The 26,531-nt window shown below is 41.4% G+C and overlaps 2 protein-coding genes across 3 annotated transcripts; one reads left to right on the top strand and one right to left on the bottom strand.

The window, feature by feature from the left end:
- Positions 1–412: 412 nt before the first annotated feature.
- Gtpbp8 (GTP binding protein 8 (putative)) lies at positions 413–10,153 on the top strand. The gene is made up of 6 exons (XM_021209565.1): positions 413–771; positions 1,280–1,378; positions 2,990–3,120; positions 4,233–4,332; positions 6,815–6,933; positions 9,671–10,153. Exons 1-6 carry the CDS (start codon positions 433–435, stop codon positions 9,738–9,740), a joined length of 858 nt encoding a protein of 285 aa, XP_021065224.1. The 5' UTR covers positions 413–432; the 3' UTR covers positions 9,741–10,153.
- Nepro (nucleolus and neural progenitor protein) lies at positions 10,123–24,707 on the bottom strand. 2 transcript variants are annotated; one of them, XM_021209734.2, is made up of 9 exons: positions 24,583–24,707; positions 21,967–22,121; positions 19,850–19,929; positions 19,455–19,586; positions 18,969–19,046; positions 17,169–17,533; positions 16,758–16,819; positions 14,180–14,436; positions 10,123–13,237 (listed from the first exon to the last, which is right to left on the bottom strand). In XM_021209734.2, exons 1-9 carry the CDS (start codon positions 24,686–24,688, stop codon positions 12,775–12,777), a joined length of 1,698 nt encoding a protein of 565 aa, XP_021065393.1. In that variant the 5' UTR covers positions 24,689–24,707; the 3' UTR covers positions 10,123–12,774. The 2 variants fall into 2 exon arrangements, with proteins under 2 accessions (XP_021065393.1, XP_029400317.1); XM_029544457.1 differs by lacking the exons at positions 18,969–19,046; positions 19,455–19,586; positions 19,850–19,929; positions 24,583–24,707 and adding an exon at positions 23,857–24,037.
- Positions 24,708–26,531: the final 1,824 nt, after the last annotated feature.

Below are 26,531 nucleotides of genomic sequence, written 5' to 3'. Positions count from 1 at the left end.
TCCAACCACATTTCTCACCAACTTATTTAATTTTGAAAACGTGTTTTTCTCGGTGACGTGAACTTATGATAAATGTCAATCAACGATAAAACGACCGGAAACAGAAGGCAAAGCGGGCTTGGAATCCACTAGAGTTTGTCACTATGGCTTCTTCCCTTGAGACTCAAAGATCACAGAACAAGGTAGGTTTTTCACATCTGGAAACCGCTGAAGACCCGAACACACAAATCTGATACATAGTTGATAAAGCCAAGGTGTTAAAGAAAGTCCTGGGGTTTCCCCCTTTCTGTCTGGAGGTGGTTAGGCGCTTGAGCAGGCGAGGAGGCCCTAGAAAACTACAATTCCCAGCAGGCGCCGCGGCAGCGAGCGTTCTCTCTTGCGCTGTCCAGACCCTATGATAAAATCCAGTCGCGAGGATTCTGGGAGAGGAAAATGGCAGCGGCTAGGTTGAGTCATAGGATGGAAAAGCTCCTTGAGATAGCGCCAGCACTGGGGCCTTGGCCCCGGATTTACAGCACGTCCCCTGCCTTCGCAGAAGTGCTAAGGCTGCCACAGAAACAGCTAACGAAGGTGGTGTACCCGCTGCGGGAACTGGGGCAGCACCTCGTCGCGGACTCGGGGCCTGGCCTTATCGAACAGAGACTCTTCGACCCGAGCCTGGAGGACATCGGGAGGGCGGAGAGCATCTTCGAGGCCACCGCCCGGAACCGCATCGAGTACCTCAGCTCCGCCGTCCGCCTCGACCACGCCCCGAGTCTGCGGCAGCCGGAGGTGAGGTTGACCGCCCGGTTCTACTGTAGGTGCGAGAGCCTGAGTCCGCCTGTGCTCATTTCCTGTCACCAGCGAGAGAGCTTGTAACAGCAAAAGAAAACACTCCGTGTGGATGCATCGCTGCATGCGGTGCCCGTGGAGGACCGCAGTGAGCCGCAGTGTGGGTGCTGGGAATCCAACTCTGGTGTTCCGGAAGAGCAGCCCGTGCTTTTTTAATATTTATTTTAGTTTATATGTGTTTTGCCTGCATGCATGTCTGTGCACCACGTGCCTGTTGCCTTCAGAGGCCAGAGAAGGACATCAGAGCCCGTTGGAACGGGAGTTTCAGGCAGTTGGGAGCAGCCATACATGCTGGCTGGGACTTGAACTACAGTCCTCAGGCAGCAAGCGGACCTAACCACAGAGCCATCTCTCTCCAATCCCGAAGATACAACATGTAATAAATAAACCACTGTTCAGTTCTGAGAATACTAAGTACTCCATTCTCCCCTCCTCCCTCTCATACTAGGTGTGTTTCATAGGCCGAAGCAATGTTGGAAAATCCTCTTTGATAAAGGCCTTATTTTCCCTGGCGCCCGATGTAGAAGTCAGGATCTCAAAAAAACCGGTATGCTGGGTATATCCTGAATTTATAAAATGAGACCTAAGTATTGGCAGATGCAAGAGATCATAATTGCTAAATTCCTAGAGAAGAGATAAAAAAAAAAAAAAACCGTTTAATAAGGTAAGACATCATTAGTGCCTGTGTATTTTCTGAAAAAAAGAAAGAAAGAGTATAGCTGAATTGATTTTAGTAGTCTTGCCAATGTCTAAAGGAAAGCGTTCTTTGTCTAAATTTTTCCTTAGTTGACAAGATAAGTACTTTATTGCCGTTTTCTGTTTTCTTCTAATAATGAGTGTCTAGTTCTACATTGGTTGTAGGAAAAAAAAAGGGTTGAAGTTGCTTTGTCCTCTATATTCTTATGTATATTCCAGATGTGTGTATTCTTTTACCCAAGAGCACTCTGTGCCTTTCTTCACAGATAACTGCTCCTCTGACCTTCTGCTATCCCCTCCTCCTTATACTGCCTTTTCAATGATGCAGTCCAGTGGTACCTAAAAGAACCCTTGCTGAAATCTCACCGCTGGCCCCACTTACCTTAGTGTCTGTCTGACAAAACACTTCCACCAGCTGTGGCCCTCACTGTTTCACCCATGAAAGTTTAAGCCCTTTCACAAAGCTAGCTTTCTCCTTCCCACTTCATGGAGTAGAGTCTCTGGTTTCATCACAGAGATTCCGTTCTTCACCCCTCTTCTTACCCACCACATAAGCCAGCTAAACGGTGAATTCTAGATAGAATGAATCTCACTCTTGTATTAGAGACAGCCAGGGCTATACAGAGAAACCCTGTCTCCAAAACAAAACAAAAAACAAAAGAGAATGATAGAGAAGGTGTATTTTTTTCATTCTCAAATACACAATTCTAAAATCACTTTCTAACAGATAGACGAAGACATTAACCAAGAACTTAATCATCATTTATAAAAAGTTTTCACCTTTGATATAATTTTATATAAAACAGTTGACTTTAGTTTTGTCTGTCTTTCCTTTTCTGATTCTTTAGTGTTTCATGAATGCAAAAGCGCAAGTAGCCATGTTGTGTTATCTTTGCATCAATTTTAACTTCACTGTTGTAATTGTGAGGTTGTACATAAATCTTTAAAAATTATTTATGAGGACACTAAACTGCACATGCAAAACATCTTGGTTTACCTAAACACTAGTCTGCAGAGGATGAATGTCAGACATTGGATCTGGGTGTTATAAGAATCTATGTGATAGGATAAATGCTTGATCAGCACTCTAAGTCATTCCTCTGTATACATTGATCATCAGGGAATTGGCTGATGGCAAACATAGCCTTAATTTGGGTAGTTTTCATAGGCAGCAAAATAGGAAAGATCCTAAAATATTTTGTCTGTGTATTTCTACTATGAAATATAAAGTTTTTAAGCTAAGCATATTTTTTTGAAAATTGAGATTTAATTATGATTTAATCATTGGTGGCCACTTCTCTCCACCTTTTTTTTCCCCTTGTATTCATAGTAGTTCAGAATATATACTTCAACTTTTAATAAGTTTTTGTTGATTGAATACTTAGGTTCATGAACATTTCTAGGCATGAAATAAAGAATCTATTTTAAGCCAGCTTTTTTTTTTTTTCATTTATTTTATCAGGGGCACACAAAGAAAATGAATTTTTTCAAAGTTGGAAAACATTTTACATTGGTGGACATGCCAGGGTATGGCTATAGAGCACCTGAAGACTTTGTTGACATGGTAGAGACTTATCTAAAAGAACGAAATAAGTAAGGAAATTTTTTTTTTCTTACCATTGTTATACATTTAGTCCCAAAACACCTTTTAAAATCAAGGGGATATTACAAATGCCAGACACTTCAGATTTATTAAACGCCTTACTTATAGGTACACTTCATCCTTGTACAAATCTACAATACTGAGAACCAGGGTATATACTGCCTGTTTAGCTTCTGCCTAGCTCAGGGAAGTCTTAACTTCAATTATTTTACCAAGCTGAAACTGTAAAGAGTATTCTACAGCTAGTTCGTCCACTAAACAAGCTCTTAGCTGGCTGATTTTGAAAATGAAAATTGTTAGCTAATTGATTTAAGTAAAATTCAGTAAACTCTTATCTATTCAATCATCATAGACTCTGAAAATGTTATATATATTCTTTGGTCTCCATACATAATCAAGCAATAATATGTTTCAAGAACACACAATCTAGAGGAAAATAATGTTAGGCTTCTGAAGTGTAAAAAAGTAATCATTAAAAAAGGACTAGGGATGTAGCTCAGTAATAAAGTACTTGCCTAACTTGTTAAAAAGCTCTGGATTTGAGCTCAGCATCACAAATTTGAAAAAATATATATGTATATATAAAAATATATGTGTATATAAACATTTTATTTACAGCTTTACATATAAATGATGCAAAATAAAACTAATATTAAAAATTATAATAATTTGGGTCAGAGAGATGACTCAGCAGTTAAGAGTGCTGACTGCTCTTCTAGAGGTTCTGAGTTCAATTACCAGCAAATATGGCTCACAAATATGTGTATGCGATCTGATGCCCTCTTTTGGTGTGTCTGAAGACAGCCACAGAGTACTCATATAAATAAAATAAATCTTTAAAAAAATTGTAATAATTTGATTTTTGTCTCCTTTTTCCATTAGACATTGTAAGGTCTTACAGGAGGGGGTCTCATTTATATTTGTGTCAAGTCTCAGTTTAATATGTTCTTATTGAAATAAACTGGTATTTGACAGATTTAGTTATTGAAGTACGATAACTACATTAAGTCCTAGTAGACTACAGGATGAAGTTCCTATTATGAGAGAGACAGATGAATGAGTATATCCTACATTGCCATTAACTTTCTTTCTATTCTTACAGTTTGAAGAGAACATTTTTATTAGTGGATAGTGCTGTTGGAATTACAAAGTTAGACACTATTGCCATAGAAATGTGTGAAGAATTTGCATTGCCTTATGTGGTAAGTGCTTCCTTAGACTCCTGGTGGCAGTTAAAAGTCAGTTTGATATACATTTGAATATACAAATATACTTGTTAGTAATGAGCAGGTATTTCCTCAGAAGCTAACGGAGTGGCTGGGGCGATGGGTCCATGGGTAAGAACGCTTGCTACACAGCATGAGGCCATAAGTTCTAATCTTTAGCACCCACATAAAGAGCTGTGTGACAGTGTATATACGCCTGTAACCCCGGTGCTAAAGAGGTTGGAGACAAGAAGACCACTCAGCTTGCTGGCTACCAACTTAGCTCCAGATTCAGTGAGGGGCCCAGGCTCAAAGGAAAAAGCCAAGTGATAGAATAGACACATGTCCTTCTCTGGCCTCCACAGGCTGACACGTACACATGTACACACAAGCACACTTATACACACAAGCATACATCTCACACATAAAAGTTCTGTGACACTTTCATATTTTCTTTCTTTCAGTTTTAAGCTTTTGAATGTATGGAGTGTGTATCTACATGTGCATCTGCATATGCCACATGTACGGGGAAACCTGTGAAGGCCAGAAGAGGGAACAGATTTCTCTAAAGCTAGAGTTACAGGAGATTGTGAGCCACCCACTGGGTGATGGAAACTGAACTACTCAGGGCCTCTGAAGGAGCCATCCCTCCACCCCAAGCTTTTAAAGTGACAGTCACAGTTTTTAAGCTGTTCATTTAGTGTTCTTAGATGCCCTAACATCCATGATGTTTTCATGGCAACACAAACATTTGTTCTGTTAACTCTGAACAGCAGCCTATGCAACCAAAATTTCTATAGCAGAACTTTTACAAAACAAAAATGTTCAAAGAATGTAGAAGATCCAAGCACAATACACACAAGTAGAATTTTTATATTCTTAGAAAAATAAAATTCTGGGCTGGAGTGATGGCTTAGTAGTTAAGTGCAGGAGCTGTTGTTCCGGGGAACCCTGGTTCAATTCCAGCACCATATGACAGCTTATACCTCCAGCTCCAGGCGTTCCGACACTCTCACACAGACATTCATGCAGGCAAAATACCAATGAACATGAAATAAAAATAAAATTTTAAAATTATCTTTAAAATTTTATTTCAGAGCCGGGCGAAGTGGCGCATGCCTTTAATCGCAGCACTTGGGAGGCAGAGGCAGGCAGATTTCTGAGTTCGAGGCCAGCCTGGTCCACAGAGTGAGTTCCAGGACAGCCAGGGCTACACAGAGAAACCCTGTCTTGAAGAAAAAAATTATTTCAGGAATATCTCACTAGGTTTTTTTTTTCCCTGCTAGCATAAAATAATGCCACACTAAAATGCAGATTGGTAGGTTAATATCCACATTAATTTTGCTTTGTAATACTTCCAGATAAACTAAGACTTACAGTTCCTTTCTGTAAAAAGTGAGGAACCCAATTACTATCATTGATTTTTCAAAAAATGTCAGAAACCACTAAACTGAAGCAGAGAAGTTTCACATGAACAAACCCATGTGCCTCATCAGCCACATCTGTCAATGTCTCGAAATTATGAAATTCTTGGGATTTGCAGGAGCCCTATGAAGTATTAGGGACACTGTTATAATGCATCAAGAGATTGGTATAAAAATGACTGAACATTATAAAGCTGGCTGTGCATTAATAGTATTTCTGGCTTAGTATCGTACACATCATTTTGTGAAATCATATATTCCCTTCAGTTTAGCTGAAGTTAAACTGAAGGAAATATTATTTTCTTCTTTGGAAAAGTACCCAAGACGGGGGAAAAACAGTCCAAAGGATAACTTTGTATTTTAGCCTAGTGGAGTTATAGTTGAGTTACTCAGCATGGTACCGGGCATCACTACTACCCTCAAGTCAGTGTGTGTGTGTGTTTGATATTCCCCAGGAAAACCTGACAGATTGAAATTTCACTCTTTCTTTAATTTGTAATTACTCATGTTTTGACCTTCTGCTACTACTTTGTAGTTGGATAAATAACATTCTGGATTTACAGAAAATACAACTATAGCAGATGTGCCCAGCAAATAACCCAATTTCTAATTTTTCCTTTAGGGTATTACATGTAAAATTGAACTTTTTGGTTCCAAAATTGTTTCATAATGGCAGCTTTATTTGACTCAACCAAGATAAATTAATTTAAATATCATAGACTATAAGATATATTGTAATCACATGAAAGAGCTGTTATCAGTAATAAATGTTGCTCAGTGATCCTCACTGATCTTTAGATAAAGTCCAAGATATGTCAAATGTAGTAAATGCATTGTTAAGTAGCGGACACACGCTGTACACTTTATATGTGATATAGATTAGCTCATTTCATCAAAGCAAATTATTTATGGCTTGTTTTTACTTTATAGATGAAAGAGTAAGTAGAAATTGAAAGTTTTATGTGAACCAACTCAACCTAACTGAAAGACTAGTTAAAATGTGTAAGGCTATACTGTTAAATTTTATTTCTAATACTTAAATTATTTTCCTTTAGATGATATTAACAAAAATCGACAAATCTTCCAAGGGGTATCTTTTAAAACAAGTGCTCCAGATTCAGAAGTTTGTTAACACGCAGACACAAGGCTGTTTTCCTCAGTTGTTTCCTATAAGGTGAGAATCAGATTGCTCTAATAACATTGCCTACTAAAAGGCTTCGTTATGGAGTGAGCGCTCCTGGAGGAGGTGCCACGTGGACACCTGTTCCGCTATGAGTTTTCAGTCATCTGCTAGTACTTTAGTCTTTTTTCAAGCTGGCTCTTCCTTATAGGTCCTTCCCTCTCTTTCTGCTTCAACCTAGCTCAACCCTAGCCCATGGCAGAGATAGAAACTGTACTTTTCAAACCAGTCTTTCCTTACGTCCCTACTGTGTCTCAGGCACACGCATAAGGTACGGTGCTAGGAGGACAGAGCACCTTTGGAGTCAGTTCTCTCCCATCACCTGTGGGATCTGAGACAGCTCAGGCCAGCAGGCTGGGAAACAAGCCCATCTCCTCAATTTGGAAGAAAACTACTTATCTTTATGGTAAAAAGCTCATTCAGGCCATAACAAATCAAAGTTTACCTGTAAACTTACTAGAAAAGTTTTCTTTGAAGACTGTAGAGCTGAGTTCAAGACCAACCTTGACTACAGAGTAGGACCCTCTCCTTTAATAAATGATGATGATAATAATAAATCATTATTTATTTTAAAATGTAATATTGGCTTTTATAAAGAAGAAAAAATGTTTCAACTTTGAATTAAGCTAGTCAGAGGGTATTTTCTGAGCTGGTAAATTTGGGGACTCTGATGTGGTTTCATGACAAATGGGTTTTTCCTTCTGTTATGAATCTTGGGTACAGTAAGTAGTACTGTGTGCTGAGACAGCTGGAGAATCAATCTCTGGTTTCCTTGCTTTGACTTATTTGTGGAAGGCACTGTGGTAATTTGTGAGAAAAGAAGAAACCAAGTCACTGTTGTAGGTGAAACTGTCCCCTGAGCACCCATTTTAGTCAAATCAGTCTAGCTCTGTTGAAATTGAGATTACGAATGTGCCTTTCAGCATCCCCTCCTTAATCCTACACAACACTCTTCTCTGGTCCCCTCCATTGAGGTCTGTCCTGTTCCTTTGCCTTTATCCTACAAGAGCAATGGAAGTCTGGAGGTGGACATAAAGTCCTAACTCCTCCCAGGACCCTCAGCTTTGTCAGAGAAGACAGCCATTTAACTGTACAGTATGAAATAAAACGGGTTTAAAAAGTACACAAAGTTAAACTAGCAAATCACAGTTAATATATAGCTATGCTGAAACAATGTAAATTTTAGTTCTATAAGCCTTGTTTGAACTGACAGCATGATGTATGTGCCCCGGGAAAGTTAGTAGGTGTGTGAGTGACAACGGTGGAATTACAGAGTTCCCAAGGGACTGATGACTCTTAGCTTCACACTGCTGTGCTTTGCACACAAACCATCCACCAAAGGCATACACGTGTCAGAGCGAACCTAACAGCCAGAGCTGTATCTGTGTGAGCAGACATGGGGGAGTGGTTACTACATACAGCATGCTTCATTGACCTTCACAGTAAACATGCCTGTTTCTCATGGACGGTTACAAGTGAGAGACGGAGTTACAGAGAGGTGTGTGACGTGGCAAGAGCGTGGGCCTTAGCCTTGTCTTTGTGTAACATCTATAGACTTCTGTTAGAGACTACATGTTTTAAAGCAGCTTGTTTCATTTTCTCACTGGGAAATGTCACTAGAAGGATTATGTATTGTGGTTGATATACACTTTAAATACAGAATATCCTGTAAGTCCGAAGTGGCAAGCTTAGGCTTAAGATCCACTTTATTGAATTTCTGGTATTTTTTTAAGGACATTTGCCTTTTTACACATGTTCCTGGAATTACTGCTGTCATGCATATTTACCACATGTGGCCAGGACCCGCAGAGGGTCTCCACAGCAGTCATTTATAAGAATATACTCATAGAGACATTTAGTCTAGAAAGGTTTGACTTTGAACTTATAGATAATAACTAAGTGATGATTTCCATGCACAAACTCTGGCCCAACACGATAGAAAAGTGTAACTGAAGTCTCCGTACAGATTAATATTATGATTGGTATGTTTTATAGATATGGGGAAAATATGTAAGTAGGTAGTCCAGTTGCTTCTGTATTTTTTTAGAATAAATTCGCAAACAGATGAGAACTGACTCTCAGGACAGAACTGTGGGTTAACAGAACCATAGCACGTGAGTACAGAGTGCCAGTTAGTATATGAACCATCAAACTTGGATCTTTCCTCTAAGTCGTATCTGCTTAGTTCAGTTGTAAAAGGCATCATAAGGCTGTTTTCAGCAAGGTAGTTTTGGCCAGAAAATCTACAGGGCTGCACTTGCTATCAGAACTGGTGCCCTCCAGGGCAGACGTTGTCCTTATAAGCCAGGGTGGATTCACACCTGAGAAATAGGTGGTCCACTGACTTCCGTATGGATGGAAACAGATACATGTAAGTCACAGTGTGTGATGATTTTTTAACTTAGAAATATTTCAAGGTGGTTGAACTTTTATCACAAAGACCACACTAATCATCTCAAGGCCTACTCTGGAGAACAGATGAAAGGGAAGATGTGATACAACACTTAGTATCCCTAAAGAAATGGGTCACATAGTGCTGATCATCACAGTTTAGAATATGCATGACACTGACAAAAGAGAAGCCAGATAACAAACTAAAGCATTGCCCTCCTACATGAAATCATAGGAGTTTATATGAAGAAAAAAACTTTGTGCTTTCTATTACTTGAATTGAGATCTGTTGCAACCTCTGAGGTAAAGAAGAAAATCAAGTTTTCTTTTCTTTTCACAGTGCAGTAACCTACTCTGGAGTCCATCTGTTGAAATGCTTTATAGCAGATATAACAGGAAGTCTTAAGTAAATGCTCCCAGAGTAGATGATGTTCAGAGTTCTTCATGACAACTGGAGTTAAACACCTAGAAGAATGCCAATATTGTTTTAAATATTGTGCATCTCAACTTGAAGGAGATTCGGCATTAAGACCTGCATTACCCTGACGCAAGAACAAATGTGTTGGGGGTAAGGGTTACGAATAATTAAATCATATTGTTCATTAGGACAGATGCTAGCTGGCTTTTCTATTTTAACTGACAAGTCCCAGAGCATATACAAAGCCATGAAGTGAGACCCTGCTTCTATAGAGAGGTTGGATAAATTAGGTTTTTCTCTTATAAATGTCTACTGTCTTTAATTCTGTAAATGTTAACTAGGTAAAGGAGGGGAGTGCCTTCTGTAAAGCATGCATTGTAAGAAGAAAGGAAATGATTATATGCTTATAACTCTTCTTCTAGTATTTATTTGAATATGAAAAAAAAAATTGTCAAAACTTGCCAGACCAAGGAAGCACCAGTCATGAGAGTAAAACACAGGCTTGATCATCAGAGTCCAGGGTTCAGGTTCTACATCGAGTGTCCTTGGGAAAACCACTTTATGCTTCCTCACCTCCGTGGTGACTATCAGCACCTTAGCTATGAAAGCTCACAAGTTATACTGAGGACAGCTGCATGTTTACAAACCCAAAACAACCACACAATACAGCAGAAGTTACAGGCTTTTATCATAGAAGGCACTCCACCTTGAAAGTAGCAGCAAAAATAAACAGGAATTAGATTTAAGTGAAGAAATTCACAAGTCAGTGCAGTGGTTTAGAATCCTTGTGCTAGAGATTCTGAAGGGGAAGATTAGCTTTGACTTGCAGCTCACACAAGCAGATTTGATAAAGACTTCATGAAATATCTTAGCATCTCACAGTGAGACTGCTGTTAGAGGTTATAGCTGTGGCAAGGCTCCACAACTCTGTGGCTTTTTAAAAACCCAGTTGTAAGCGTTTCCATTGTTCTACAGTTGATAGAATTATTTTACCCTAACTAGCAGAAAGTTGTTTTTTTCACAAAGAAAAACATAAATGTCAAAATAGTTACATTCAAAGCCATCCTTCTGCCAAAAGTAGAACTGTCTATGCTTCCCACAGCAGCAGACAGCTGAGGTGATGAGAAAAAGGAGCAGTGAAGTGGAACTGCTTGCCCAACATGCTGGGCCACCACATAGACAGGCACTGGGGCTTGGTCTTGAGGGGCTTTCTGAGCATTCTCAAGACATGGGCTTCCAGTGCATGGGAATGTAGTTCAGTAGTAAAGCAATGCCTGGCATATATGAGGCACTGGGTTCCATTCCCAGAGACCAGAGGATGAGGCAGGTACACACCTCTTCCCAGTTGTACATACCCAAGCACCCAGAGATTCAGACGCTCATACATGTATACATACACTATACACACAGATCACACATTCTAAAATGTCAAAACAGGTCGCAAGAGCAGAAGGCAAGGTCCAGCCCTACTCACCAGGGGGTCGACACAGCAGTGTCAAGAGGATTTGAAAGGTCACAAATTCTCATACACTGCATTTAAAACTGGAACACCTAATGCTCCTTTCAGTCCCTATCTGCAAAGCTAAGAACTGGAAGTGGTTCAGATTACAGAATTTGGTAGAGTTGGGACTGTCTGCAGTCTTTAATTGTAGAATGCCTCAAGTCTAAGACTCCCAAAATCAGAAATATTCAGACTTGTAGCTTTTTTTGAGCCTCATGAGTATGGTCAGTTTCATAGCAGAAAGCAGCCGTGTTCTAGTTGAAGTGAGTGTGCAAAGTCCAGATTCATATCCTGCCACTCCCACCCTCGGGCCTTTGAAGCAAGTGTCCAGCTGTGCCTAAGGTTTCAGGCTTGCCGGCCTTAGGCTGTGCTGTCACTGGGCAGCTGGTCACTAGAGAGGGCAAGGGGAGGACTCACTGTTTTCTCCTAAGCTTACCCCTCCTGCCCCTTCCTGGCCTGCAGAGCTGAGCAGACTTCCATGACTACATTACCTTTTTTCATGGGTAGAGCAGTTCATTTTGTAACTTAGACTGTCATTTCCAGGAGTAGTCAGCTTACAGGTATGTACAAAGAATCAGGTGATGGCATTGATGCCAGGTTTCAAATTCATGATTGGCCACATTCCTGGCATACACTTAGCTACTTTTTTGCAATGTTTCATAAAAACAAAAATAGGAAAACACCAAAAGCCTTTTCATATACCCCCTTAGGAGTTACAATGGCAAAAATGAAGATTAAATAATGGTTTTAAGCATTTGAGTAATGGAAAATCTTTTGATAATCCATTTTTAATAACATAGCATACACTCACATTTGTTATTCAAAAGAAAGACCTGAGCAGGATGGCTCAGTCCATGGGTAAACACATGATGCTATGCCTGACAATCTGAAATCCACCTGTGGTGGCTTGAATATGCTTGGCCAAGGAATTGGCACCATTAGGAAATGTTGCCTTGTTGGAGTAGGTGTGTCACTGTGGGTGTGAGCTTTAAGCCCTTTCTCCTAGGTGCCTGGAAGCCAGTCTTTTCCTGTTTGCCTTTGGAACAAGATGTATAACTCTCAGCTCCTCCTGCACCATGCCTAACACCCTCGCACAGAATATAAAACCTTAAAAGGGAGTGCAGTCAGTGAGGCCAAGTGACCCTTTATGGTGCTTCTCTGCTACTCCAGCCTTGTTCTGTTTACCTTCAGATATGTAAGATTTTATGAAATTACTCAGATTTTAACTCCACAGTAGATCATTAGAATCATCTAATTGAGAAATTGACTTGTTTTAGTTATGAAGGATGTGTTCCTCAGACTGATCATCATAGTTAACACCTTGCAGTCTAAGCCAAACACTCACCATCTGGTTAGCTTACACAAGGCTGCTGTGAATGTTTATTGACCTGAATGCACTCCTGTGGGAAACTGCACAGAAGCAGCTCTCAGCCTAAACAGTGTTTCCAGATCTTAACAACACCCCTTAAAGGAGCAGAACACTGGACCAGCTTGCTATCTGCTCAGAAGTTTCACATCAGTACATCTAAACTCCCATCAAAGCAAAAATATCATCAATGTCATCTGTCTCTTTAGCAGTGTCTGGCACATTGTGTGTGTGCATCTGTCTCTTTGCCAGAAAGCCAGATTCATTTCTACTGCCCCCTGTAAGATTCCCATGGACCCCCATCTTCTTTGTTTTTAGGTCAGGCTTTGCAAGTTTTCTCAAGACCTGCTTTCCATTTGCATTTCCATCTGACCCCTGAACTGTCCCAGAGCATCTCCTCTTAGCACTGCTGTCCCTAGTGTTCTTCAGAGTCCCTTCAGGGACCTGCTGGGTTTCCTTTAAAAGAGTTGACTGTAACTTTCTCTGTGGTTTCCTTTGTCTTGATAAAACTTTATTCTTTGATCTTCTTTGTCTGGGAGGATGCTTTGAAGTGCTGGTACGAGAACCTCGGAGAAGGCAGTTGCAGAGAGATGTTTTCATGCGCTGTAGCTTCTTTGGCAAACTAAAGGACGAAACAGAAAATTTTCAACTTATGATACTAAAAAGTTCTCAAGCACGTTTAACTGTCTCCACCAATTTCCAACACAAAAGTAAACAATTTATTACAAGTCCTAGGCCTGTATATACGTATAACCCCAAACATACAAAAATAAGGAAATGAGAGTTTCAACCTAAGAGTATTTTTTCCAGAGCCTGATTCCCTCTCTGATTCAGGATGCAGGCAGATGTGCTTCCATTTTGCCCCAAAGTAACTCCCATTAACTGTCTAACAAGGTCACAAATGATGTGACCTTGCTCACAGAACCGTAGCCTTCCCCTCATGCTGATCATCTATCTGTTCCTAGGTAAACAAGAGTGGAAATGGCAAAACATCACAAAGGAAAAGCTCTGTGGTGTGTCAGAATCTGCTTCTGGCTAAGCTCGTGTAATAGCAAGAAATGAACAGAGGGAAGGACTAAAAGGAAGCGGGGTCACCTAGCAAAGACAGCTGACCCCTGTGAGGTGCTCTGTGAGTTGTTCCGCATCCCCCTCAAGCCTGCAGTCACAACTCACCCGAGCCATCTAGGCATTTGCCTCACTACCTCATTTCTCTCTCACCCTCAGCCAGTTGTGCTGCTGCTGTCTACAGAAGGCCACCTCCCACAAGGTCACCAGGAGCCCCTGAGGACTAAGGCTGCCCCACGCTGTTGCCCAGGCTTTGAACACCACAGGCAATCTTAGTGCTTTCTGAAATGAACCAGTGGGAATGACATGGTGGAAGGGAGTCCAGACAACTGTCAGTTCACTTTCTTCTCCTGACACAACCGCCCAGATAACTGTTAGCAACACATGAAACTGTACTTTGACTTGTTCTAGCAGCCCAAGGGCTGTTAGATTTTAAACAAAGGACGTAATGCATATGCTTTCTTACTGAAAAGGGCAAGTAAGTTTCTAATGTAATTACCTATAGCCTTGAGATTCCACATGTCTAAGCCTATTACTCTTAAGAAGTTTGTTGCCCAGATAGGTGGCCTGAGTCTTGAGCTTTTTCCTCCGGGACCACACAATTGCCATTTCAATTTCTTCAGAAAGTTGGGTGAACGTCTTGGTCTTTCGGATTCTTTGCACAGTATTGTTAGCCCAGTGAGTTCTCAGTCTCTGAGAGGGAAGTTTGGTTGTCTTCAGTTTGGATTGAGAATACTTAAACTCTCGGTTGGTCTCCTGAAGTGTAAAAAGGTGAGAAAAAAAAATTGAAAATAGTAGTGACTTCTAAATAAAGGAAAAGAGTTTTGAAAAACTGATCCATTAAAAAAATTAAAATAATTTTTTAAGGACACTTTTAACCCATCAACCTTTCCTTTTTATCCGTTCTCCTAACACTACCTCTTAACACTACCTCTTTTTATACTTCTATGGAGGCAAGTCCTATCTGCCTTTTAATGACGTGTACACAGGAAACCCAAGATAAATACTATAACACACATATGTAGCATACCCCACACACACACAAACTGATTAAATAGTAGTCAGGGTCAAATGATGGGGTGGGGATCCCAAGTCTTTCACAATGACATCACACAACTACCTTGTTTCCTTGTTTGCTTCTCAGGGAGGTAATTTTTATTTTTCACTTCATTTTCTTTACTAAAGACTGAACTTAGGACCTTGTAAATACTTGGCAAGTAGCCTATATCCCCAGCCCTTTCAAGGGTTTTATCTTGTTTTGTTTTTCAATTCTGAGACTGGGCCTCAACAAGTTATCCAGGCTGATTTAAACTCAGTCTAGCTCAGAAAGTCTTTGAACTTGCCATCCATCCTCCTGCCTCAGCCTACTGAGTAGCAGACATAACAAGGCTATGCCAGTAGGCCTGACTTGGACTACATTTGTTTTTCACTTATTTCCATCTCCCCCAGGAACAATCCTCAAGATGGGTCATAAATGTTACTGTAACCATGAAGACGGAACCCTGGAAGTGCCCAGCATGACAGGCCTGGCAGCCCGTCAGTGAAATGATTAAGTGTGCAACACTCCTACCTTGCTCCACTTTTAAGAAAGCATGTTTACTTAGTCTTTTCTACAGCAAGTCAAGTTTGGATTTTACTAGTTTTTTCTACTTTATGAAACTATACCACCTACCAAGTCTACCTATCCTCCATTGAAAGTTAACTTTCTTTCCAAATTTTGGTGGCACACACTTTTATCCCCAACACTCAGGAAGCAGAAGCAAACTGGTCTCTTATGATGTCAGCCTGCTGGTCTAGCATGGTGAGTTCCAGGCTAGCCAGGGCTGCATAGTGAGACCCTGCCAAATAAATAAATATTCTCAAACCCAACAGAAACCTAAAGAAATAATTACAAAATTAAAGACTAAGTATTATTTTATTTTATTTTATTTAACTTATTGATTAAGTTGCTCTAAATAGGTGAGTATGTAAATGCCAATTACTAACAATATGGGAGCAATTACTCTTGAATAAGGAGGATTCAGCCCAGCTCCCCTACAGACCAACTCTACAGAGGTGGGGAGGTCCACAGACACCACAGTCCTGGGACTGCTGTAATAAGGAATCACCCGGCCTGCATTCAGATCTGAAGCCTTGCATTCAAACCTGAAGCCTATCACTTCACTATGGAGCCTGGGTACCTCTGGAGACTGCCTCGGATTTCCTCCTTGAGATATGAAAGCAGTAATGCAAGAGTTTCTCTCACAGAGCTTTTCTAAGGATTATGTGGTTAATGTGCATAAAGCATTTAAGATTGCCAGGTGCTTGAAAGATCTGCTATGATTTTTCCTCCTCGACTCATGAATTAGTCAAGATAAAAATGCAAACTGCCATCTGTGTTAAAAAGGTCAATAAAGAAGTGTGGGTTCTTAGAATAAAGAGTTAGTAAATAAAATGGAAGAAATAAGCCATGAAGGTTGGAAACCAGACAATGGTAATAAAAGGTAAGGGGCTCCTGGATGATGGATGGGTGACACTGATGTACTGCAAAGGCATAAAGTCATAAGTCAGGAACCGTTTTCTGACACTAATAAAATGTATCATGTTAAAGCTTGAACCCCTAAAGGACTGATGCCTGATGACAAATGAGACAGAAAACAAAACTGATGACTGTTACTGACATCTGCTGTCAGTTAAATGCTTACCACACATGAGTCTCCACCTACTACATGTACAAGCCAAACTCAGAGGTGCACGGTGTAGAGAAGGGAGGTAGAGAGAGGAGAGGGAACACACAGCTAATACGAAGCGGTGCCAACATTCCAGCAAGTACAAAGCCCATGCTCTTAAACTGCTCACCATCCATACTTACGGTAGGCCATAGCTACTTGGAGATTCCAGAGAAATGCCTATTAAATACACTTCTGAATACACTCCACTAACTGGCTAACTAGGACCATTAAAAAGCCACCTCCTTCACTCTGCAGCACACACCAAGAACTAAGAGTACCATCAAGCAAACTCCACCTCCCTCCTTAGTGAGGAGCTTCCTCTAAACTTGGCAGAAGTAAAAAGCGATGAGGTTAAACCAGACAGACCTGAGTCGCTCTGTTTCCAAGTCTTGTGCAAAAAGCCTGCACGTCAAATCCCAATGGCTTTTCTGTGGAATTAAAAAACAAAACAAAACAACAACAAAAAGACAGAAAAAAATCACATTACTTTCAAACCTCCAACAAATTCTTAACTATGACACTTCCTGCCAAGTTACTACAGAAGAAATGAAGAGAATGAAGCAAAGCCCCAGGAAGGAACCGGAAGCACAGCTGTGAGAACAGGTAACACGCGCACCTCCCTAAACATAACCAGTGTGAGGTNCTGAGTTTCTTTCTACACAATGCATGACTGTATCATGCTTTCAAAGGCTTATTTTATAAGTATGTATTTAAGACAGGACGGACAGAAATAGATAAACACAATTTAAAGGAAATAAGAAAAAGGTGTGTGCTCACCTTTTTTGGTCCTCTTACAGGCTTTCACTGGCTGTCCCAGGTCCACACTGCTCTGTGGATTGCTTGTCGTTTGTTCAGATGGTTTGGAAAGTCTATCTAAGGTGTCTTCATTCATCTTTGGTAGTTGCTCTCTCATTAAAAACAGTTTATTTAGCAACTTTGTTACGCCTTTAGTAGCAAAAGCTGCAGGTGTTTTTCCCTTAAAGACTTCAAGGTAAGAGGGGCCTAGAAAGTCAGTGATGTCTGAAGGAAAGGCAAAATCTTTGAAGTAAGGCATGGGATGAATGCTGGAGATCTCCTGATGCAATCTGAGCAATGGCTCATATAAGGAAATCAGCCTTCTCAAAAGTCCTTTATGGAGAACCCTAGAAAGAAACAGAAGCTCTTTATGTTTTTAGATAGATAGATATAGATATTCAAATACTATTACTTCTGATTAAGAATAAGAATAAACTAATGGGGGCTGGTGAGATGGCTCAGCGGGTAAGAGCACCTGACTGCTCTTCTGAAGGTCCTGAGTTTAAATCCCAGCAACCACATGGTGGCTCACAACCATCCGTAACACCCTCTTCTGGAGTGTCTGAAGACAGCTACAGTGTACTTACATATAATAAATAAATAAATAAATAAATAAATAAATAAATAAATAAATCTTAAAAAACAAAACAAAACAAAACAAAAAAAAGAATAAACTAATGGAAACAGATGTAGAGGAAGACCTGTAGGAGCCAGAGGGGTCAAGGACATCACATGAAAACTCTGTGAGAAGCAACTCAGAGACTGAACTGCCAACCAGGAGCCTACCTGGGACTGACCTAGGCCCTCTGCACATATGCTACAGCTGGAGACTCTTAACAGTGGAAGCTGGGACTGTCTTTGACTGTTGCCTTACTGGGACCTTTTCCTCCTACTGGGTTGCCTGGTCTGGCCATAACAGGGAGGAGGTGCCTAGTCTTACTGTAACTGGATATGCCATGGCTGGCTGTTAGCCATGGAGGCCTGCCCTTTTTTGAGGAGTGGATAGGGGACTAGGAGTGGGAAAGAGGAGAGAGGGCAAACTTCAGTCCAGATGTTAAAAAAAAAATTATTATAAAAAATAAGCAGATCAAAAAGATATCAACAATACAAATAAGATATCTAGGTTAAGACACCAAAGCAAGGTTTATATTTGAAGGTAGGAAGAATCTTCTGGGTGTGTCTCTGTTGTTTTGACTGTTTTGCTACACTCAAATCAGAAAATGATCCAATTCTGTGCCTAGTTATCCATCAAACCACTTTATGCACAAACACACACAAGGAAACGACTGGATTTTTTTAGTTTATAAATATTATAAGTGTTAATCCTAGCAACCAAATATGGCTCAAAAGCAGCAGTGTGTCAGGCAGAAAAGAAGTCTAAAGCATGCAAGGAAGGTCAAATTGTATTATTTCTATTAAAATTAACAACCAGTTGTCAGAAAGAACCGAGATAGGGCCAGCCCAGGAACAGCAGCTTTTTCAAAGTAGTAATATTACTACTGCCAACATCACCACCACCATCACCATCATCATTTACTATTATTATAGTTCCTACGTCCTAGAAAATCACTTTCTGAGCTACTCAGTGTCAAGGTGAGGTTTCAGAAGAAAAGCCCCCTGGCATAACTATGCAGCTAACAATGTGCAAATCAACTGTCATGGGAAGAAAGGGAAGGCTGCACCTTCAGATCCCAGGGCAACAGTGTGAAACGAAACTGTGTGAACTCTAACAAGAAACTTGGGTCGGATAAAGATGAAACAGAATACAGAATGTGAACATACCATAACCTGCTCACCAGCCCAACCATGACAAGGTTCAAAATAATGAATTCCTTTAGCCCTAAGTGCTTCACGGTCAACCTGAGGAATATGTTAAGGTGAAAAAATAAAACCAAGGGAATTTAAGATTTGTAAGTTACAATTATGAAAGAATTTATAAGAAAGCTTTGAAGATATTAAAGCCCTAACATGGCAATAAAGTCACATTACACTAAAAGCAAAACTCTCTATTCTACTAGAGCTCCTATTGTTACAGTTAGTGTCTGAGAGGAGGAATTTCTGAAGATCAAGCTCTTAGAATACATTGTTGGTAGAGACACGGAGTCCCTGGCTCCAGCCACAACAGCAATTGCTGGAAGAGGAGCCAAAAGGCAAAGCTTTGAGAATCCCCATAGGTTACAGTGCCTTAAGAACACAGCATTTGAACAGAAGCCAACTAGACCCAAACAGCTTCCATTCAAGAGAAGGCGTTCCCGTAGTCGAGGATACAGAAATGCCTTGCAGCAGCAGTCCAGCAAGCGCAGTAACAACTTGCAGCCTCCCAAAACCTTCATCAGCACCACCTCCACCACCGGCTGGCTGGGGATGACGCGGTTTTCCGTAGCTCCAGGCTGAGTTGCACTTGACATACACAGAAAAGGACATGACTGTCATTTTCCAAACACAGCATTTCTGCAGCAGTATTCAGTCTGAGGTGGTTATGCCCAGTAGCACTCAACTGTTCTTTCACTGCAACCTGTGAGTCCCATTTCAGTGACCCTCCCATCAGTCAACAGGCTCCCCTCATTAACACGCAACATGTACATCTTGGCATAGTTGATTATATCTCACCACCAAGCAGAGAACACCAAAGGGTGCTCCAGACAGAGCAATGGACCACCTACTTGGCAGACAACAACTGGGACAGGTCTTCAATTGAGCCCTCCAAATTCATATGTTTCAAACGCTTTAAGCACTGTTCTACCTGAAGGAGGAAGAGCAACTCAAATTAGTATGTGTATATACAACAGTGTCAGATACGACCAAGAATGCAAAAAGCAAAGCATTTCATGGTATGGAAATAGCCACAGAAGGCCTTCCCATTTAAGGCCAAGGAAACCCAAATCCCAAAACAATTTCACCAACCCAACAAATTTCTCAATTTAAGAAAATTACTACATGCCAAATGTACTCGATGCTGTAAAGTAACCAAAATGAATGTAAGTCTCAACATTATAATCTGTTGAGGGAGCATATTTACAGCTGTGAGCCTAGTAAAACAAGAAAGCAAATTCTTAACTCAGTTTCAACAGTCTATAAGCACAAGAAATGAAGAAAGTGACTTAGAGTAATTACACTGAACACCTACTATGTGCAAGATATGCTAGGCAATAACATGTTATATGAAACACTCCAATTTCTAGTAATAAAGATAGATATATCAAGTACTTAACTAAATGCTAAAATGGATATGCTTTATTTAACACTGCAATCCCCCTTCTCTGCTTTTCCTTATAGCACTTCTTACCAGTTGGTATACCAGTTATTGACTGACTGGATGATTGACTGTCCTTTTCTCCAAACTATAATATAAACTCCCCATGGAGAAGAAAACTTGTCCATTTTGTTCACAAGTGTAATCCAGATATTAGAACAGGGGTTAGTAGGTTCTCGTGGAGAGGGGGGTGGGAATCCATGTAGAATACAAAAAAACTATGAATTCTCTAGTTGTCAGGAACACCCACCATGGGCGCTCCCTGGACTACACCAACATGTCAAAGGATGATGGGAATTGATACTGGTCAGTGCCGTTATCTTTTCAGAGCTACACATATACTGCTATAAACCAAATCACACTTACGGGTTCTACTTCAGCATAGCTCGATCCTTAAATTCACTGGGGCTGGCTTTTTAATTTTTAAGTCTGGACACCATCTTTTGAGATAGTTATTGACAGTCCAAGACAGTAACACTTAGAAAATACTGAGTGAAATATGATTTGGGGGCGGGGAAGGGAGGGAGAGAAGGAACATCAGCAAGGAAGCTAGTAAACAAGTTTGATCCTGGATTCAAAAACCTGGGTGAAAGCTGCCCTAGAAGAAAATTTAGGGAAAGACCATGATCCTCTTTGACAAGGGACTCTTTATCTCTTGGGCCTTAAGCAGTAGGAGTATAGCTAACCAGAAAGAGTACGTCTGTACAGTGAGAAACTCTGTCTTTTTCATAGCTGTAGATCCAACACACTGTCAACAGAGAACTTTGTGAAACATAAGTAAATACTGGAAAGATGGCTGTGTCACACAGCGCCCAGCGCCATGAGCTTAGGTACCAGTATTGTTACCTAAGTGGCCACATGAACGAACGGTACATGCAGAAGCCAGCTTCAGCAGCTCTCTGCCATGTTACAGTCCTGGAGCTCAAAGTCCCAGTGTTTCCTTAATCTCTAAAATGTACATGAAACCATTCTGCACCACAGCTTACCATAAACCCACTTACACAGCACACTGCTGAAGATTCTGACTCCAAAGGAGTAAGCCACAACCCTAAACCACAACTGTTTTCTTTTTTAAGATTTTAGGGTTTAAATTAGTTTACTTTTGAACTAGGCAAAAGCACTGTTACATAGAGAAAATTAAACTGGAAAGAAACAAAATACACCTTTTTGTTTGCTTGCTTGCCTGTTTCATTTGAGACAAGGTCTGGCTACATAGCCCTGGCTGTGCTGGAACTCACTACATAGATCAGGCTGGTCTCAAACCACCTGCCTCTGTCTCCAAGTGCTGGGATTAAAGGCGTGAACCGCCACACCCAGCTTTGAAATATGCTCAATTATAAGTTACTTTTTGAAATGATTTTGGAAAAAAAATCAAAGACCAAAAAAGCTAAAATGTAATTGTATCTTAGAGGCTGAAGAATCAAAATAATATATGAACTTTGCATGAATAACAAACTAGTAAGTGGCAGTGTGAGCCTCATGTCCCTCAGCACCGGGCTATGTGTGGAGCACGGAGCCCCCCCTCACCTGTCTGAGGGCCAAATGGGGCTTGTGGTGGCCCAGCCTGTTGTGATTGCTGTAGAGAACTGAGCATAACACATCGACTTCCGCGTCCAAGGTCTGGCTCTTGAGTGACTGTGTGACGAAGTGGCACCCTTTAATGACAGCAGCAGTACAGACATCTAAAGCAGAGACAGTTAAAACAAGACTCGGTATGCAATCCTACATTTACTGCACCCACCGGATGAGAAACACGCTAAAACACTCTGCCTCATTTGCTTTAAAGAACTCTAAACACAAACTGGCCTCAACTATAAAAATGGATTCTAAGAAAGACATTGGAAAAATGAGGGCATGTGATCAATAAGGGAACATGTGTTAAACATCAACATGTGTCTGTCTTTGCATCACCTTTTACCGTGACTATGAGTAATATACTACTTTTACCGCTATCATTTGGTGTACACTTACACCCCAAATATAAAAAAGCTTGGCCATGTTCCATCTATCTCTAAACCCCTCACTTTGTTCTACAGGTGAGCAAGACAGCATGCATACAATTACAGCCTTCAAAGGCAAACAAACTGTATTTGGATACAACTTTTTTTTTTTTTCTTTTAAGATTTACTTATTTTATGAGTACACTGTAGCTGTCTTAAAACACACCAGAAGAGGGCACCCGGTCCCATTTCAGATGGTTACGAGCAACCCTGTGGTTGCTGGGAACTGAACTCAGGACCTCTGAAAGAGCAGTCTGCTCTTAACCACTGAGCCATCTCTCCTGCCCCATGAATACCACATTTTGATAAGAATATATAATACATTCAGCCCCTACCTGTGAGTGCCATCTGTGTATTTAACCAATCTCACATTGAATATAGTCCCCCAAAATTCCATCTGTAATGTACTTCAATAGCAGTCGCATTGTATAGGATTTCATAAGCAATATAGTGTTAATGTATACAAAAAGGTATGTGTAGGTCCTACTGCAAATACTATCTACCATGTTATACAGACGCGAGCATGTACACATTTCTTTATATGGAAGGATTCCTAGAGCCGATCCTCCATGGATATCAATGGGAAACTACATCCAAAAAAGAGAAACCACCAGGGCCACTGGAAATTGTATTATGTAACTGAGTGGGTATACAAATGTTTCCTAATGGAAACATGAGCAGCTGGGAAGCAGGTGTCAGGTGCCATCTGGTGGCTCAGAGAGGAAACACAGCATTCTAAGTGAAAAGCTCTGTCCTCCTATCTGGAGAAATAAAATCAGCTACCTGGGTGATGAGGAAGAGTTGGTGAATTTCCCATAGTAATCTGTTTTTAAAATTGTGACTAGAGAGGAATTAGAAAGAACTTAAAACTGCGTAGGAAAAATAGATGGGAAGAGGGGTGAGAATACTCGATAGGTTGTACTTAACAATTACCAAATTTGTCTGTAATGACAGCTACTGTCATTTGACTGTCAAACCAGGCACTGTTACAAATTCTTCGTGGTATCAACCATTTCATTTCCCCAATACGGCCAAGAAGTTGGTACTATTTTTTATTCCCATTTTTGAGTGGGATAAAACCTGTTTTAGAAATAACAAAAGTCCTAGCTGACAGTCATAGGACCAAAAGCTTCAAAAACAAAAACAACAACAAGTTGGATGTAACCATGAAAACTACAGCGCATTTGGTAGCTGTGTCTCCCGGTCTGAACGTCCCTTTGTGATTAAACATCCTTCAAGCTGCAGGTAGGCTGTTCTTGCTCTATTAAAAACTAAGGCACCCAGGTATTAACTCACAATTCAAAAGACCCCCCCCACCTCGTTATAATATTTAGGTTTTAATACTTTATTACGTTGGGGGGGGGGGTCAGGGTTGTAGCAAAGCATTAAGTCCAGGGGGAGTTGTAGAACATATTACTTGCAGAAGTTGGTTCTCGCCTTCTACCAAGTGAATCCTGAGAATCGACCTCATTTCAGTTTGGCCATACACATGGGTCTACCTTTTCGTCCCGCCCACCCAACAGGCTTTTCTAAAGGATCATGGGAAGAACTTTCCAAACGAGAGCCGGCCGTGACTTGGGAGCGGGTAAATCAAATCGCCGGATCCCACGAATATGGCAACACCTCCACATCATATATCCTAATATAAACTAAATTAAAACTCACAACACAGACCCTACCCCCACGTCTCTTTGCGAGTCCCTGCTTTCTAAACAAACTGCTCAAACTATCTCGGATTTCTCTTTTCTTTGAGAAGAACCGAGAGACCAGAGTAACTTCCTCGCCCAGTTCAGGGGAAAACGAGCTCCATGTATATTTTAGAGACAAGCCGGAGGTCCGAAGCCGCGGTGCACGGTACTTGGGTGACAGCCCCGATCCTTGGGGACAGTACAGGATCCACGCAGCATTTAGGGGCTACACATGCCGGGCCGGGACTAGCCGTGCTCTCCCGTTCCAGCATGGTCACAGCGGAGCCCAGGCGCTTGCCAGCAATCCCCACGCCACACAGCCCAGGCCGGACCTTCCGCCCGGCGCGCCCCGTCCCGGCGTGCCCTGCGCTCAGGAAGTCCCACCCCGTCCCACACGTGAGCCCGCCGGCCGGCTCCGGCAGACGCGCTAGGACCTCCTCGCCGGCCTCACTCACCCAGGGTGGCGCTGGGGTCCCGCACCGTCAGCGTGCTGCAGTTCCCGGCCTGGGGGATCCTCACGCGGTTCCACGGCTCCGCGCCCGGCCGCACCGCAGCGGCCATCTCGAGCGGCGCGCGAGGGCCGGGGAGGCCGAGCCGGGAGACAGCGAGTTGGGCGCTCTAGGCCGGAGAGGGAGGGAGGGAGGGGACGAGGGGCGGGGCGGAGGTGTGCGGCCCGCCCCGGGGCGGGGTCACGGCCAACCGGGAAAAGAGAAATGCATTAGAGTATTGTGAGGTACCTACACGTTAGGAGCAACTTCGAAACTGTATTTTACACATGGATCCGAGTGAGGCCCAGCCTTTAACTCTTACTCGGATCTTTTGAAAAGAAGAACTCGGATCATATCAGCAAATATGGCATTCGTCACGTAGTCACGATTTATTTGGAGTAGACAAGGAAAAGTACATAGCTTGGATATAGCTCAACTTCAATAATTACAAAAAACCCAGAGGTTGTCTTGACCACCCATTATCACCGTCATTTTCTCGGACAAAAGATTCCAGGCTCTGTTGGTTCTGATCACTGATAACAGGTGATTGTTCATTTTAAGTCGTTGGGGCCTTCTTGCTTCCATAAGGTTTCTTTCACAGTGTGGAGAGGAGCAGTCGGTGGGCATTAAGTGAGACTGCTAAGTTACTTCATTATGTCTGCGGATTACCATATGTTATCCCCAAAAGGTAATTTCTCCAGACCTCAGTGTACTTGGGAGTAAAGACTTCTTAGAACTGTGCCTGCTGTACAAATTGTTACTCCTACTAGACCTATATTTAACACAAGTAATCTTGCCCTAGTGAGATGCTTTCTGTCCTGTGTGTTCCTTGCAGATAATTGCTCTTTTTTTTTTCTTCTGTTTTTTGATTTTTCGAAACAGGGTTTCTCTGTATAGCCCTAGCTGTCCTGGAACTCAGAAATCCGCCTGCCTCTGCCTACCAAGTCGTAGGATTAAAGGCATGTTCCACCACTGCCCCGCTTAATTGCTCTTTCATTTGAACTATTTTGAAACTAAATGGAACCACAATCTTTGTTAATACTTCGTAAACTATCCTCGCTCGATAACTACTTAAATACCCCTCTAATGCACTACCAAATGACCTGTACATTTGTTTCCTAATTGGGCTGTAACATATTACCACAAGCTTAACAGAATCAGCATAATGTTTCTGGACTTGTGGAAGACAGAAGATCTTTTAATTGGAGATGTATGGTGCGTGCACGTTTGAGGCTAAGGGTAGTGGTCAGGGCCTTCCCCCACTACTGCCCACCTTTGCTTGTGAGTCAGGCTCTCCCACTGATCCTGGAACTCAGTGTCTGGTGATCAGTCCCCAGGGGCATCCCTTCTCCATCCCAAGCAGTAGGGGAATGAGGATCTGAACTCAGTCCTTACATTTGCACAGCAAGTACTTTACCCTCTGAAACACCTTCCCAGCCCCAGTTCAGTCTTAGTAAGCTAAAATCAGCTGTTTAATGGGCTATTTCCTTCTAAGGGCTTTAAAGAAGAATTTCCTTGTCTTTTCCTGACTTTTATTGGTTGCCACATTCTTTGGCACATGTCCACATCTTCCATGTTCAAAGTCACTATCATAGCATCCTGCAATATCTTTCCCTGTTCAGAGACAAGGAGAGATAGACTCAACTGTTTAAGTGAAATAATCCACTTGAACATTAAAAAGCTGTATTATGAGCCAGAAAGAAAAGATAAGACAGCTGTAGACAGAGATATATTTGTGATGCAGTGATAGAGATATGGAACCCAAGAATGAGAGGTCTGTGTTTTCCTAAAGGAAGATTCAAGGTCATAATGAAGAATAGAGACAAGGGAATGGTGTTCTGTGTTCTATGAGCAATACATACTGAAATCAAAGTTTCTGGGAACTGGGCACACGGAAATACAGGATAGTTTTTAAG

Source organism: Mus pahari, chromosome 12 (genome assembly GCF_900095145.1).
Source record: "Mus pahari chromosome 12, PAHARI_EIJ_v1.1, whole genome shotgun sequence".
NCBI lineage: Eukaryota > Metazoa > Chordata > Mammalia > Rodentia > Muridae > Mus > Mus pahari.
This window is presented reverse-complemented; position numbering and strand designations above follow the sequence as displayed.

What these genes read in the sequence shown, in the direction of transcription:
- Gtpbp8 (XM_021209565.1), top strand. Translation starts at nt 433, where the DNA reads ATGGCAGCGGCTAGGTTGAGTCATAGGATGGAAAAGCTCCTTGAGATA. An exon ending in CGAGTCTGCGGCAGCCGGAG is followed by an intron (nt 772 to 1,279) that starts GTGAGGTTGACC and finishes CTCTCATACTAG; the next exon opens with GTGTGTTTCATAGGCCGAAG. An exon ending in TATCTAAAAGAACGAAATAA is followed by an intron (nt 3,121 to 4,232) that starts GTAAGGAAATTT and finishes CTATTCTTACAG; the next exon opens with TTTGAAGAGAACATTTTTAT.
- Nepro (XM_021209734.2), bottom strand. Translation starts at nt 24,688, where the DNA reads ATGGCCGCTGCGGTGCGGCCGGGCGCGGAGCCGTGGAACCGCGTGAGG. An exon ending in GGGCTGGTGAGCAGGTTATG is followed by an intron (nt 17,534 to 18,968) that starts GTATGTTCACAT and finishes GTTTCTTTCTAG; the next exon opens with GGTTCTCCATAAAGGACTTT. An exon ending in CTGTAAGAGGACCAAAAAAG is followed by an intron (nt 16,820 to 17,168) that starts GTGAGCACACAC and finishes TTAATTCCACAG; the next exon opens with AAAAGCCATTGGGATTTGAC.